Raw genomic sequence first — 13,389 nt, 5'->3', positions numbered from 1 at the left:
TTTATAACAGCTTCTGGCGGACAACCACAATGCATATGCAAAGGGGATATGACGCCATTGACAGGCGACCAAATAAAACGGACCATTACCTTGATTAAAACTACAGATTTCTCCAGGTTTGAACATTGTTGGAAAGTTAAGTGCACGACTCAACAAAATATATAACATAGGTCTAGTTGTTTTTAGACAATTTAATGTGGAAAAGTTACGTACTGGTCCTTTAATAAGAGTCTCAAGAGTTCCTAAACAAAACAGTCACAACCTTCCAAACAATGCTCTTAGTGACCTTTGTAGGAGGTACAAAGAATTTTCCGACACATTACCGACTTCCTTTTTTGTTTGCAAAGTCATGTGTTGTTCTCGTTATTTCCTTACTTAAGTATGTTACTGTAACTTTCAGCAGGACTCTGCAAAATTCTCCTGACTTCAACAAAAAAGGCTTGTTAAATAAAAACACGATTCGTAGGACTTTGTAATTGTCCAAAAGAAAGACAAAACTAATCTATGTGGCTTTATCCTCTTAGATTATTTTCATTATTGATTAATCTTGTAAATTGATTATTTTCTGGATTCATCAATTCGTCGTTTGGACTGTAAAATGTCAGAATATAGTGAAAAATGTTGATCAGTTTCCCAAAGCTTTTTCATGTCAAGATTTTCCTTCCTGAGACTGGGTTCAGTGCAGAATTACAACTTTTAACCTAAGAGGTAACGATGTGTAAATCTTTCATCAGAATAGTTATTTTGCTGAGTGAAAAGATTAAATTAAGGTTTTCCTCATATTCTTGTGAATACCTTGCAATAACTTAATGGACCCCTGGGGGACCTCATTGTCAGAAGAACAATCTAACCATCAGTAATAACCACTAATACCACCCAACGGCAGTCTTCAAGCTTTAGGCCACAACTGTTTCTTCCCACTTCAAGCCACATTCTTTTCCTCTTCGCATTAATAATGAATGTGGGATCAAACGTGTGGGTGAGAAGTCAAATGCCAACAGGGCTGATGACAGAGATGTTCAAAGAGACTGTAGGTAAATAAAAAGACAGCCTACATTTAGTACGATGACTCAATATTGCCTCAAAAGTACCCTAATAAAGTGACATCAAAGGACAGCAATGAACAAACATGGGATGAAGATAAGATCTAACCAAATGTAGACATTACAGAACGGAGACGAAAGATCTGAGGATAGAAAGTAGAGTGAAATACAGTCTGAAACACATGAAAAAAACAAGCAGGGAATATAAATCTCTTATTAAAATAGGCTAATACATAAAAATAAAGAAATGATGGGAATGCTAAAAGTCATACATTCAAGGCACATACCGACATTAGATGTCATAAATGAGTGGGCAATGGAAAAGTGTGAGTCATGCCTGAGACATGACACAAGTGGCTTTTTCTTTTTTTTTTAACAGACAGCACATCATTACAAAACCCAGAAATTAAGGGATTACTGTAAATAAGATGAATATGTTACACAAGAGGGAGTAGTATGTTACAGCAGCACTAACCCTGATGGCATTCAGGGTTATATATTAACTTACTTCTTCTTCCTCACAAATTTCCATTGAAAGACGGCTTAAAAAGTGCTTCTTCATCTACAGTCCACAGTATGTGGAAAATCACAAAATTTAGCACCAAATGGAAACCAGTTTACCAGCAATCAAGCTTTTAAGAATAGAATCAATGCATCAGTGGAACTAGATAAAAAAAGCAGAAGTAGTGGATTGAACCAACGTTTGTCTTTATTTGGCTGGAGTTTTTCTATATTTTGCTGATAGTGAGCCAAAATACAACACAATCCACTGTGCTAGCTTAAATTTCAATGTCTCACAAGGTTGCAATTTCAGTAGCAAATGATACACTGCCTACATTGAAGAGGTCTGTGCGGCGCTGGCCTGATTGGGTTTAACTGGGTTACTGGCTTGACATTTATATAGGACGCTCTCACTGATGGACCCAGTTATATTTAAAGCTAACTGGGCTTTATTTAGAAAGCCAAAAGGCAGATAAGAGATGAGATAATGTAATTCATCTCTCATACTGTCTTTACACATAGAAGCAATGCTGACTGTTGATCTGTTGTTAATGTAGATACACATCACAGTTACTGGAGATAAAAATCAAAGGACGACACGAGTTTTATACTTCGTTTCCTGTGTATCACCAGTGTTTCCTAAATGTGACAACTTTAAGATACCATGAAGCGGGCACTAGAACCGTTACTTCCTGGAAAACACATCAGTGATGATCTCCTGTTGTACTAGTAGCTGCATCTAAAAAAATCAAACCAATAAACTGACTGGGATAAAACATTTGTGATGAAACTACTAGCCTACCGATTGGTTTGCATTAAGGGTGCTTTCACATCTAACCGGTGCGGTTCAAACTAACTCTGGTGCGTTTGCCAGTTTAATGCAGGTATTATGGGCTGGTGTGAAAGCTGTCAGTCGAACTCTGGTGCAGACAAAACAGCTGGAAAGATAATAAAAGGGAAGGTCTGCTTCCAAACAAACTCTGTTGTGGTTTGTTTCTAGTGTAAAAGCAAAGCAAACCAACCACAGGACTCAGTGATAGTATGTGAATATATTATTTTAGCATGAATTCAAAGCTAAACTACTATTAAATTCATCTGCTGATCTTGAGCTGTTCTTCCAGTCTGTATAAGCGGAGCGATATAGCCTTTATCTGACAGTTCCTGATATATCAGAAAGTAAAAAGGAGTTAAAACAGAGCTGTGTTGAGCTCGTATGCATACTGTGTACTCTGACCAAACTATATAAGTACAAGTAGAGCTGCAGTTGGAGCCCGACTGATATATCAGTCAGCCGATATTGGCTTATCACAGATATATCAGTATCCATGAATATGCATTTTTTAAAATATTTTATGTATATTTGATCCTTTTTCTTAATTAAAGTGTAATATATACATACAAATGGTTTATTATTGTTCTGTTTTTTTAATTTTTTGTTATTTATAATTGTTAAATTCCCAGTGAAGTTTACTGTTTCAAGATTATCGGCTAATGTATCGATATCGGTTGGGCCCCTAGCTGCAATCGATCAGTCACTCGACAGAAAGTAATTGGTAACAATTTTTATAAACTAATAATTGTTTAAGTAATTTTTCAAGTGAAAAAGCCAAACATTTGATGGTTCCAGGTTCTTAAAATTGAGAATTTGCTGCTTTTTTTTTGTTTTTATATAATTGATCGACATTTTAAACTGCTTTCTGATGTTTTATAGACCAAACACAGCACTAAGTATAAAATCAGAAGTAAAATCAGAGTGATATTTGACAGTTTACAACAGAATAGAATATACAAGGAGATCACTGCATGCCTGTAGGTTCAGACAGATAGTTGAACACACTGTAATACAGCGAGTTAAAAGACCAATAATTACAATGCAGGAAAGCTGAGCAGCAGCATGCAACAACAAAATGACAGAGCAATAAGAAAAGCGCAGAGTGTAATTAAGCTTGACAATGTGCCCAAATACTCCCTTCCATGTCTTTTCACAAGGTCAACAACAGTGCAAAGTAGTTGGCCGTGAGTGATTAGACAACAATGAACAACTCGAGCCGATCTGTGCAAAAAAAAACACATCTGGTCATGGGACAACTGTGCTTTATGAAACTCGATTACATTAAATGTATCAGCTTTGTGGCTGTTTTCTGTGGTGCTGAAGTAGATCTGAGTGAATCTGCTTCTTCCTCCGCCCATGTAGGTTATCCTGCTGTGTTTTCCTGCCTCATTGATCAAAATGTATCCCAGTTAAACCACGAGACACTGCAGAGAGCTACTTCTAGAAAACAGGCCGACCACATACGTACTTTCCTTTAAAGAGGAAACCACAACAGACAGGTCACTTTGTATGAAAAGAACTTTTACGGTCAGTTTTGTTTAGTAATAAATCACCGATTGCCTACACCACAACCGCTGCTATTAGATAATGTTCTCAGTGAAGTAATATTTAATTTCATAGCGGTTTCCTTGACAAATGAAGTGGTGTGATGGGCCACGAGCTGGTGTGAAAATCTGAGTAGTTTGAAATACTGAATATCAGCTCTTGTTTCTGCTCTTGGCAGCTTTCAACAACATAACGGTGGAGCCTTTCTGTACTTGTCCCTTTGAAAAGGTCTTCTTTCTTGTCATGTCCTAAGTGCCAACTTTTTAAAATTTGTTTCCTCTCCTTTTTGCCCGTTTCTGAATCTCTCAAAATTGTTGTTGCTCTCTTTTTGTTCATCAGGAAATCATGTATCAACCCGTCTCTGCACACCTTAAAGAATGTGGCGGAGAGGGAGAGGAAAAAAAATAAAAACTTTTCGCCTCCTCCAGCTACACAGAAAAAAGCCACGTGTCCCAGTTTCCTTTACAGCCACATGCCTGAACAGCGCACCTCTTTATGGAGGAGGAGGATAAAGGGCAGGTATGAGGAAGACAGATGCAGGAAGAGAGATCCCCTTGGCTAATGATGATTGTACATTCAGCTTGTAGCATGACAGGAAAAAAATCAGTTCATGGGCTCAAGTTGAAAGAAATTTATGTGCAAAATTGACAAAAAAAGCCCTGCTGTATCCAAAGAAATGTAATTAAAGATAAGTATTTAAGTATAATTAAGCTCAACAAATAGAGTGTGATATTACAGGGAAAAATCCACCCTAAAACAAAACTTCAGTGTCTTCACAGGCAGACCCTCGATATAAGTTATGTACTTCTCAACAATAGCCGAAGTGAACTGAAAAAGTATGTCATGTGGCTCAATTCGTGTTTAAATAAGGACTGTAGTTTTTTGAAAACTTTGTGATATTGTTGTTTATTCAACATTTTTCAAAATTTCACTAAATGTCACAGTCCATGAGGGAGTCAAGGTGTCGCAGTGAGATCAGACATGTCTGTAACAACAGCACGACAAGGAGGAGAAAACAATATGGACATTTTTAGACAGCAGATATTACAACTAGAAAGTTGAAGTAAAAAACTACTTTAGGAGAAAGAGTTGGTGAGATTTATTGATATGAACGAAACCAAGTTACAATGATGTATGTACCCGCACGACTATAATTTTATCTGTGCTAAAAAATAGTTGTTTAACTGTTAAAATCACGAAGGTTTCAATTTCTTATCGCAGCTGTAGTGGATGACAAATTGTCTTAGAATATGACAATGCAAAGAGATTGTATTGTGAATCAGAAGTTAGTGGAAAAGAGACTAGACCAGACATGAGATCATGACTTTGGCTCCCAAGAAGAGAAAAGAGGAGTAACAATAGAAAACAACTGTCACTCCCTGATTCTGGTCTAAGTGGGTAAAAAAAAAAAAAATCTATAACTGAGTCCAGTCAGCTGTCTACTGTCCTCAAAGATTAAGGGGATACTTAACAGAAAGGTGGGCTTGTGACTGCAAGGATGCTGTTAAGATACAACGAGGCGGACATGTGAATGAGGAGCCCTCCAGGAAGTCAAAATGTGGGGAACTAAATGAAAAAAAAAAAAAAATAGGGTGAAAGAAACTGCATCACACAGCTGTTGACAGCTGCTGTAGCTCGTCTCTAAAATGACTCCCGGCGGTTTTTCATCCGCTGGCTTCCACTCCGGAGATGAAGCAACAACACAGAGAGAGAGAAGAGGCTGAGATAGGAACTGCTGGCTGTGATTACTTCAATGACCATTCAAATCCTGCAAGGTTATTCTGATATGCACACAGGGAGGCAGAGCGGTAGAAACAAATAACTCTGCTACAGTTGTGCAGTAGTGAGAACAATTCGACAGAGAGCTTTGAATATATAAAAAAAAAAAAAACACGGTAGCACTCTGCTGTTTCCCCTGAACATGTTCCAACCTGAACAGAAAAATGAGACGCTGCCCAGAAAGCATTCAGGAGCACTCCCACGTACTGTAAGTGCTGCAGTGAAAAAACTACTTAGTAAAGTAAACCCTAAACTACCACAATCTAATCAATCAATCCGCTGGTGTTGCAGCACATTTCCTACTTAATGAGTCTCCACCACACTGCCCGCTATTCATAGTTTTTGGTGTCACTTCCCTGATCTAGAGTAAGCCTGAGAAGTTCAACCTTTACATCACAATATGAGACTTGTTTTCCAGTAGGCCATGATACAATGTTCCCTTCAACAAAGGGCCTGCAGGTCAGACTGAAAGATCAATCTGATAAGTGCTTGTTTTTTCCATGAATGATCTGAAGCCAATAGGCATCAAAAAGCAGAATCTTTATCATTTGTTTATACAAGCAGCCGTGTTGAGAAGCAATCATTTCTTTAGGTCTGATTGTATTCTAAAACTCCAGCAAGGTGGTAAAATCACAATATTCACTTGTGATGTTTTGGGATTTACCTGAGTAGCAGGATTTGTTAGAGGTAGAGGCTGGACGATAAAGGGTAATTCTGATTTATTACAACTTGACTTTTTGTAGTTGTGTACATTCTGTCTTTCTAACCCTGTTCAAACCAAATTAATTGCTAAGTTCTGGAAACTTTGCCTCATCGCTATGATAAAGTCTGCGAATAGACAAACTGTTTAGCCAAATTATCTAAACCACTTTACCTGGTGGTAAAGCCATATATCCATAATAGTTTCTTATTTCTCAGGAAAACTGTGTGCACTCAACTGTTCTGTAAACTGTGAAGGATGTTTACCACAAACAGTTTGGGTAATATTTAAGAGAAGCCAACCTGGAAGTTTTTTTAAAACCTGTCTGATTGCTTGTGTTTCTTGATGAGTCTCACTTCTCTTTAACGTTGTCACAGCATTCCCAGATCTCAGCATTTCACTTAGTTGGACTACACCTATAAGACCCAAGTTATACTAGACTGGAATTATTCTTTCTCCTTTATACTGGCAAACACTAACCACGGTCACGTGGATGTGAATAAAACACTGAATGCCTATTAGCTTTAGGGGAGCACTAACCCATTGTTGCTAACTTCGGGGCTTCACTTTTCGAGCAGTTGGGGAAACAACTGACGAGATTTTTCTTTGTCTTATTATTAACTGACACATTGTAACCTAAACTGTACATTTAGTGCCAAATTGACAACTTACTGCTAACCTTTTCCTCTACTCTGCTCGCATACACTGTCACTTTTCTGCTCCTCACACTTGCTCAACCACACACTCACTACACATGCACATTACGTACTGTCCTATTCCTTAAAGGAGCTCTGCTACCAAGAGTTTCCAAGGCAATGACACAGAGGTTGACACATTTCGGAACAACGCTGCACAGAGGCTCCCAAACGCTACTGATTTCTGAAGTAATGGATATTTGGCGTTATTTTTGGCATTAAAAGACAGATTTTTTTGGCCTGGTGGGGGTTCTCGTTGGCCTGGCAGCCCACCAAGCCTCTACAATTACAGGGGAAATGCTGTAGCCTTATGATCTGACCTCAAAGATGGCCTTTTAGATGCCAGTGGTTCTGACACTTTTCATCTCATTTTATCATTTGCTCTGAAAACTAAAATAAAGTGCTGGTATCTCTGTCCCTTGTCCCTCAGCTACAGGACTGGGTCAGGATGAACCCTGTTCATTCGCAGCCTGCCTGATCTCAAAACAAGCTGATAAAACACAGAACCAGGCCTGCAGAGGTTTGCGGATTGGTAAGATTTTGTGGGGCAGTCTCGACACCTTACAGATACATTTACTCTATTACTGTGTGAAGCAGAGCGGTAAGGAGGATCGGATTCAGCTTGCACTTTGATAATTACAAATGACCAGAATACTGTGAGCAGAGGGGCCGGCTCAAGGTTTTGTGACACTGACAGATAACAACAAGCGCTGTTTGATTTGACTTCAACCGAGAAAACTAAAATCCAACTGTCCTTGGGGAAAAAAACACTTGCTTTTCCCTTTTCAGAATACCAGCCATTAATTAGGCCTAAACCTGTATTTCTGGTCTTGAGAGCAAATGAACGAAGGTGTGCATCATGTCTTTAGCATCTCAGACAGCAAACCTGCTCACGTCAAACCAGTTCAACAAGACAAAGGGGGCTCGCTGGGTTTTCTCTGTAGGATTTAAGCACATTTACACTGAGCTACAAAGGCAGGACATTACACAGATAATGTGGAATGATACGTGATATCAGTTTAACACTTATTATGAATCATCAGGGGGCAGTGTTAGGAGGAAAAGGGAAAAGGAGGAGGAACAGGAACAGGCAGGCAAGTTTCCTAGAATAATCTACTAATCTAATCTAAAATGGAATTATCCCAGAGGCACGGTACCAAACAGGAAGTTAAGGAGCTTTTTTTTTTCCTGCAGGAGAGGAGCTGACATTAAACCTAGAAGAGCTGACAGTGTGCAGCCAATTCCCCAGCATGACGCTGCAGGTCCGTCTACTCGTGCTGTAATCTTTGTTTTATCAGAGCAATTCAATCACAGTGTTCCAGACGGTGCATTTGGGGAATGATTTTGTAAATCACTCTGAAATGTGCAAATTGCTCAAGGATTCAGACAGATGCATGGGGAGCGAGCAGACGTTCGCGGCTGCACAGCTGCTTGATGACAAATTAACAAATACAGATGCTGTAAAACTACGTTTGAACTTGTTGCTATATAGATAAATGTCAGAGCAGTCCAACTATTTCGCCACACTGCGAGCTACCATGTGTGCTGAGGAGGGACTATCAGCAAATACTTGTAATACATGCATAAACATGCCTCAGCTAATTTATGATTAAACTCCAAATAAGGAGGTCTTGAGCCTATGAAGAAACATTCAGGCCTGTTTCATTTCGAGAACATCAGAGGCTAGAAAAGACAAAGAATGCATAAATTCAGTTTGTTCTAACCAGTTAAATGAGGCTCTGATGAGCTGGTTGTGTCATTTAGTTATAGTTACATCCTTTAAATGATGCTGCTATCCAAACAGCATTGTAGACAGGTGCTACGCTTGTCACCACAAAGTACGAACTGCTTAAATCTGCATTGAGATCATTCCTCTTGTGACTCCTCTGTTTTTTCTCTGACCAATCAATTTGGATGTAGAGACAGTCAAGTAGAAGTTGACTTTAAAATTAAGCTCGGTCAAACACTGAAACGAACTCAGATGAACCATGCATGTATTATAGGAACTGGATACTAGACTCAAAGACGCCTATTTGCTCAAATGAAAATTGCTCGCCTGGCATATAAGCTAGAGAGCTTTTCTATGTTCTGCGTAGTGTGGCCCACTGTATATTTGCACTAGTGTTTCTCCTGCTGGTCATTAGCTTTTCTTAGCTCTGGGAAAGTTTTGCAGATATAAAACCTTCATGGATTAGAAATCATAATACAAAAAGTAATAATTGACCTTGTTTGCAGTTGGAGGTGTCCTGTCAACAGCTTTACAGGCATCTCTTATACAATGTCGATCTATGGGGAAAATGCTTTTTGGGCTGCAATATCGCAAGTGATCACTGGGGGAAATTAGTAGCAAGGCTAAGTGGTGGCAAGGTGTCCAGTTCTCTCAATACATCCATGAGTTGAAGAGAGATGATGATGAACTGGATGAATGTTTCACTTGACTGCAAACTGCCATCTCATTCCCCATTGTTTTTAGGACACATTTGACAATGTGGACAACAAATGGATCTTTTTCAGGACCCGAAAATGAGATAAAACGACCATTTGTTGTCAAAACGTGTCTTGCTGAACTCAGAAAGCATGTACACAAGTACATGAGATTTGGAAATATGAGTTTTACATAATCACAGGTTTACATGCGACCAAGAGTTTCTAAATTATGAAAAAATGAGGTCTTTACCAGCCTGTTTGCCATGCACAGCACTGGAACAAAGCTTAAGCTGGGATCACGCTGTAATTGATCCCCAACCAGATCATAGTCCTCCCATTTACACACTGGTTTCTTTATCCCGTGACCTTGTGCCCTGCGTGATTATAACAACACTGTAAACCAGTCTGGACTATGTTGTTAAGCTACGAGGAGAGGGTTTAAAAAAAAACTCATTTGCTTAAGATGCGCTGACCCACTGACATCAAACCTCCAACTTGTGACGTCTATAAGAAACTCACTGTAAGCCCTGTGAGGAAAGTAGGTCTTTGTAATTGAAGGCTAAACCAGCCTGACTGCCTAACATGCATTGTCCTCATCTAGGCTTTAGTTGCACAAACACACACATAACATATGAATGACTCCTACACATTCCTTACATGCCCCATGCCTTGCAAATTAAGGTAATTGTTAGCCTCATGTTAGCAACGGTATGGCATGATGACAGTGACATTATCAGAAAAATAATAGAGAAAATATAGCAGCAGATGAAGCAAATTTCCCTGAAATCAATCATTTTTATCTCAAATACAACTGGCATATTCAGCAATATGTAGCAGTTTATTTATTGAAATAATTTTACTGAAGAATCATTTTTATTTTAGTCTAAACTTTCTTCATCTTTTGACATGTAGATTAAGTAATAATTGTTCACGTTGAGATCTTCAAACGGCTTGTTTTGTCCAAACAGTTTACAATGATATAAAACAGAGAAAAGCTGCAAATCCTCACATTTCAAACACTGAATCCCGAGAATGTTTGGTGTTTTGGCTTGAAAAAGGACTACAAAAAAGTGCATTGGTTATAAAAATAATTGCATATTTTTTAATTTTCTGTCAGTCATCTACAATTCTGTACTGTATTCAGTCGATTTTCAAACAGATGCGACAGATACTTCACAGAAAGACAAAGTGAAAAAAGAAAATAACAACAGATAGTTAAAAACATTACGCACGTGCATTACAATCAGATCAAAAGGCTAAATGTACATCTAAAAAAAAAAAGTCTGTTGCCAAGTTAATCATCTCTGAACTACACTCTGGGGGCAAAGTACAAACAAAGTAAGTCCTTTCAACTGGAAAGTGAGAAATTATAGTGTACACCGCCATCGGCCAGACAAGCATGAGTACACATGGGCAGGGCCACAAGGAAACCTTTATTTATGTTGGAGTGGGAGATTATATGGTGAGAACGGCTCTCTGTCATTTAGAGGTGCTCGGATATATACGCTGGGTTATGAAGAGATAGATTTCATAACTTGAGGGAGAGCAGTCTATAAACAGTTGCATTAAAACAGGACGTTTTTCTAATGTATTATGAACTGGTCACATTAAAACTACAAATGTAATTGTAACAGTATATCTAATAAGAGGTGAAAGGTTTCTTAAGATGCTGGGAATTGTTGTCTTTTTTTTGTGCATTTATTTTTTATAGTATGTAACACTGGATAAAAAGGGAGAAAATGAAGGAAATGTTACTATTAGTATGTCAGTTGAAAGTAATGTTATGTAAAATGCATATAATTGTAATTGGAAACATCAATGATTAAAAAGCTGTTTTTAAAAAAGGGTTTTAAGTGAACTGAACTAAAGAGTTAATGGTTTTAAGATCATTCATTTTTAAGACACTAAACATAAGTTAAGTTAACATTCAGTTCTTGATCATTTTGAAAAACAAAGCACTGTTCTGTGAAAAATATTCTCTTCAGTGCATTAAATACCTAAAATATAAGTCATGCTATCTGTGTAAATAAAAACTATATCTGAAATCCAAATAAATATCACAGAATATTCTGTCCTGCGTGCCAGCCCGCTTCCTCCTCGTCCTCTCTCCTATCGTCACCGCTGCCCTGAGCTCGTCTCACCAGCCAGCTGTCCAAACAAATGTTACGTAGCTGGCGCTTATGTAATGAAGCATGCCAAGTGCTTAGCGCATCCTCTTAGCTACCCTGTCGCATGCCATCATCAGTTTTGAACGTTTCTGGATACAACTGAACATCCTGTCTTCTTCCTCCTGGCTACTGATTTTATGGACTCAGTTAAAAAAAAAAAAAAAAAAAAAAAAAAAGTAGCCTGGATTCCAACGATCAATGTTATGGATCAGTGTGAGCACTCTTGGTGAACGTATGGATATTAAATACAAGTCTGCCCCTGAGCTTGTGAACGCAAGCTGCATGATCAGCAGCTGTGATTGTGTGTATGTGAGAGAGAGAGAGAGAGAGAGACAAAGACAGAGCTGAGAAAGAATAGTCACATAAGCTCTGAGTGTGTGTGTGTGTGTGTGTATGACTGAAGCAAGATAACTTTAGAGCTCAGCGCTCTCTGCTTGCGTGACTGGGATGAAAATATCAGAGCTATGTATAGGAACACGCCTAATGAAATTTAAAAACAGTCAGGACTTCATTTAAAAGATAATTCTCTTAAGAGTGCGACAAACAAGAGCAAAGGCTATAAAAGCAGCTGTGTGCATCTGTGTGCTTCCTGCAACCCCCCCGCCCCCCCCCAAAAAAAGATGCCTTGCAATGAGTTGCATTGTGTTAAGAGATATTAACAAGCATTCATCACTGCACGATACATTGTCTGATACAAAAATATACAGTATTGAGTCACTGTTGTACTGCTGTGACTTGGCAAAAAAAACTGACTGTTTCTGTAATTTTTGAGTGTTTTCTGGCTCCGGTACACGTATGTGAATAAAGAAGCTGTCTTACCGTCTCATTCTCATCTGGGTACATACTGTCCTGTAGCAGAGTTGCCGCTGCAGAGGAAATAAGTCTTGTAGCCGGCGCTGCTGCTGACACGGACGCTGATGATGCAGAGAAACACAGCAGCCACTGCCTATTCACAAACTCTCTCCCTGACTGACATGTCACTGTGGGCAAACCAGATAATGTCACTCTGGGATGCTCTCTAAAAAATGCACACACACTCAGAAACACGCACGCGGACTCTTCTTCACTCACACGTTCTTACATAAACACAGAGAGAGAGAGAGAGAGAAATAGAGAGAGAGATCACACAGGGCTCAGTGATACTCGCTCTCCCTGAACTACCACAACACACACACCGCTTGACCTGCCCTCCCATAATGTCATAATGCCGCTCTGCACGAACACACACACACAGCACAGGACGCCCAGGCTGACATAATAACTAACATGCATGTACACACACACACACACACACACACACACACACACACACACACACACACACACACACACACACACACAAATATCCAATTGAAGCTCACAGAGGGATTAAGAAAAGCTCCATAAAGTGAGGAACTGTTTGCCCCCTGCCCCCCCCACCCCACACACACACACACACACACACACACACACACACACACACACACACACACACACACACACACACACACACACACACACACACACACACACTTTGCTTCTCTGTCTCTAATCAAAGAAGCCATACAGGGCAAAGTAATGGTTTACACTGGATGATCTCCTATAATCACTATCTAGAATATCTATTATACCGCTCACAGTTGTGGTTTGTTTATCTTCTTGCTTATCAGGAGCATGATTCTGATCATACAGGCTTAGGGCTGGGTGTTGAACTTCAATA

General features: G+C 39.1%; 1 protein-coding gene across 4 annotated transcripts in view; it reads right to left on the bottom strand.

The window, feature by feature from the left end:
• Window positions 1-13,389, bottom strand: part of LOC121908136 (rho GTPase-activating protein 12-like) — a 69,174-nt gene that overhangs the window by 35,019 nt on the left and 20,766 nt on the right. Inside the window, exon 2 of one of the 4 annotated variants that reach the window (XM_042427873.1) lies at window positions 12,510-12,670. The exons of the other annotated variants lie outside the window; for them this stretch is intronic. Within the exon in view, the coding sequence (XP_042283807.1) occupies window positions 12,510-12,670 (161 nt within the window). The remainder of the gene's footprint in view (window positions 1-12,509; window positions 12,671-13,389) is intronic. 4 annotated transcript variants of the gene reach the window in all.

Source organism: Thunnus maccoyii, chromosome 12 (assembly GCF_910596095.1).
Source record: "Thunnus maccoyii chromosome 12, fThuMac1.1, whole genome shotgun sequence".
NCBI lineage: Eukaryota > Metazoa > Chordata > Actinopteri > Scombriformes > Scombridae > Thunnus > Thunnus maccoyii.
This window is presented reverse-complemented; position numbering and strand designations above follow the sequence as displayed.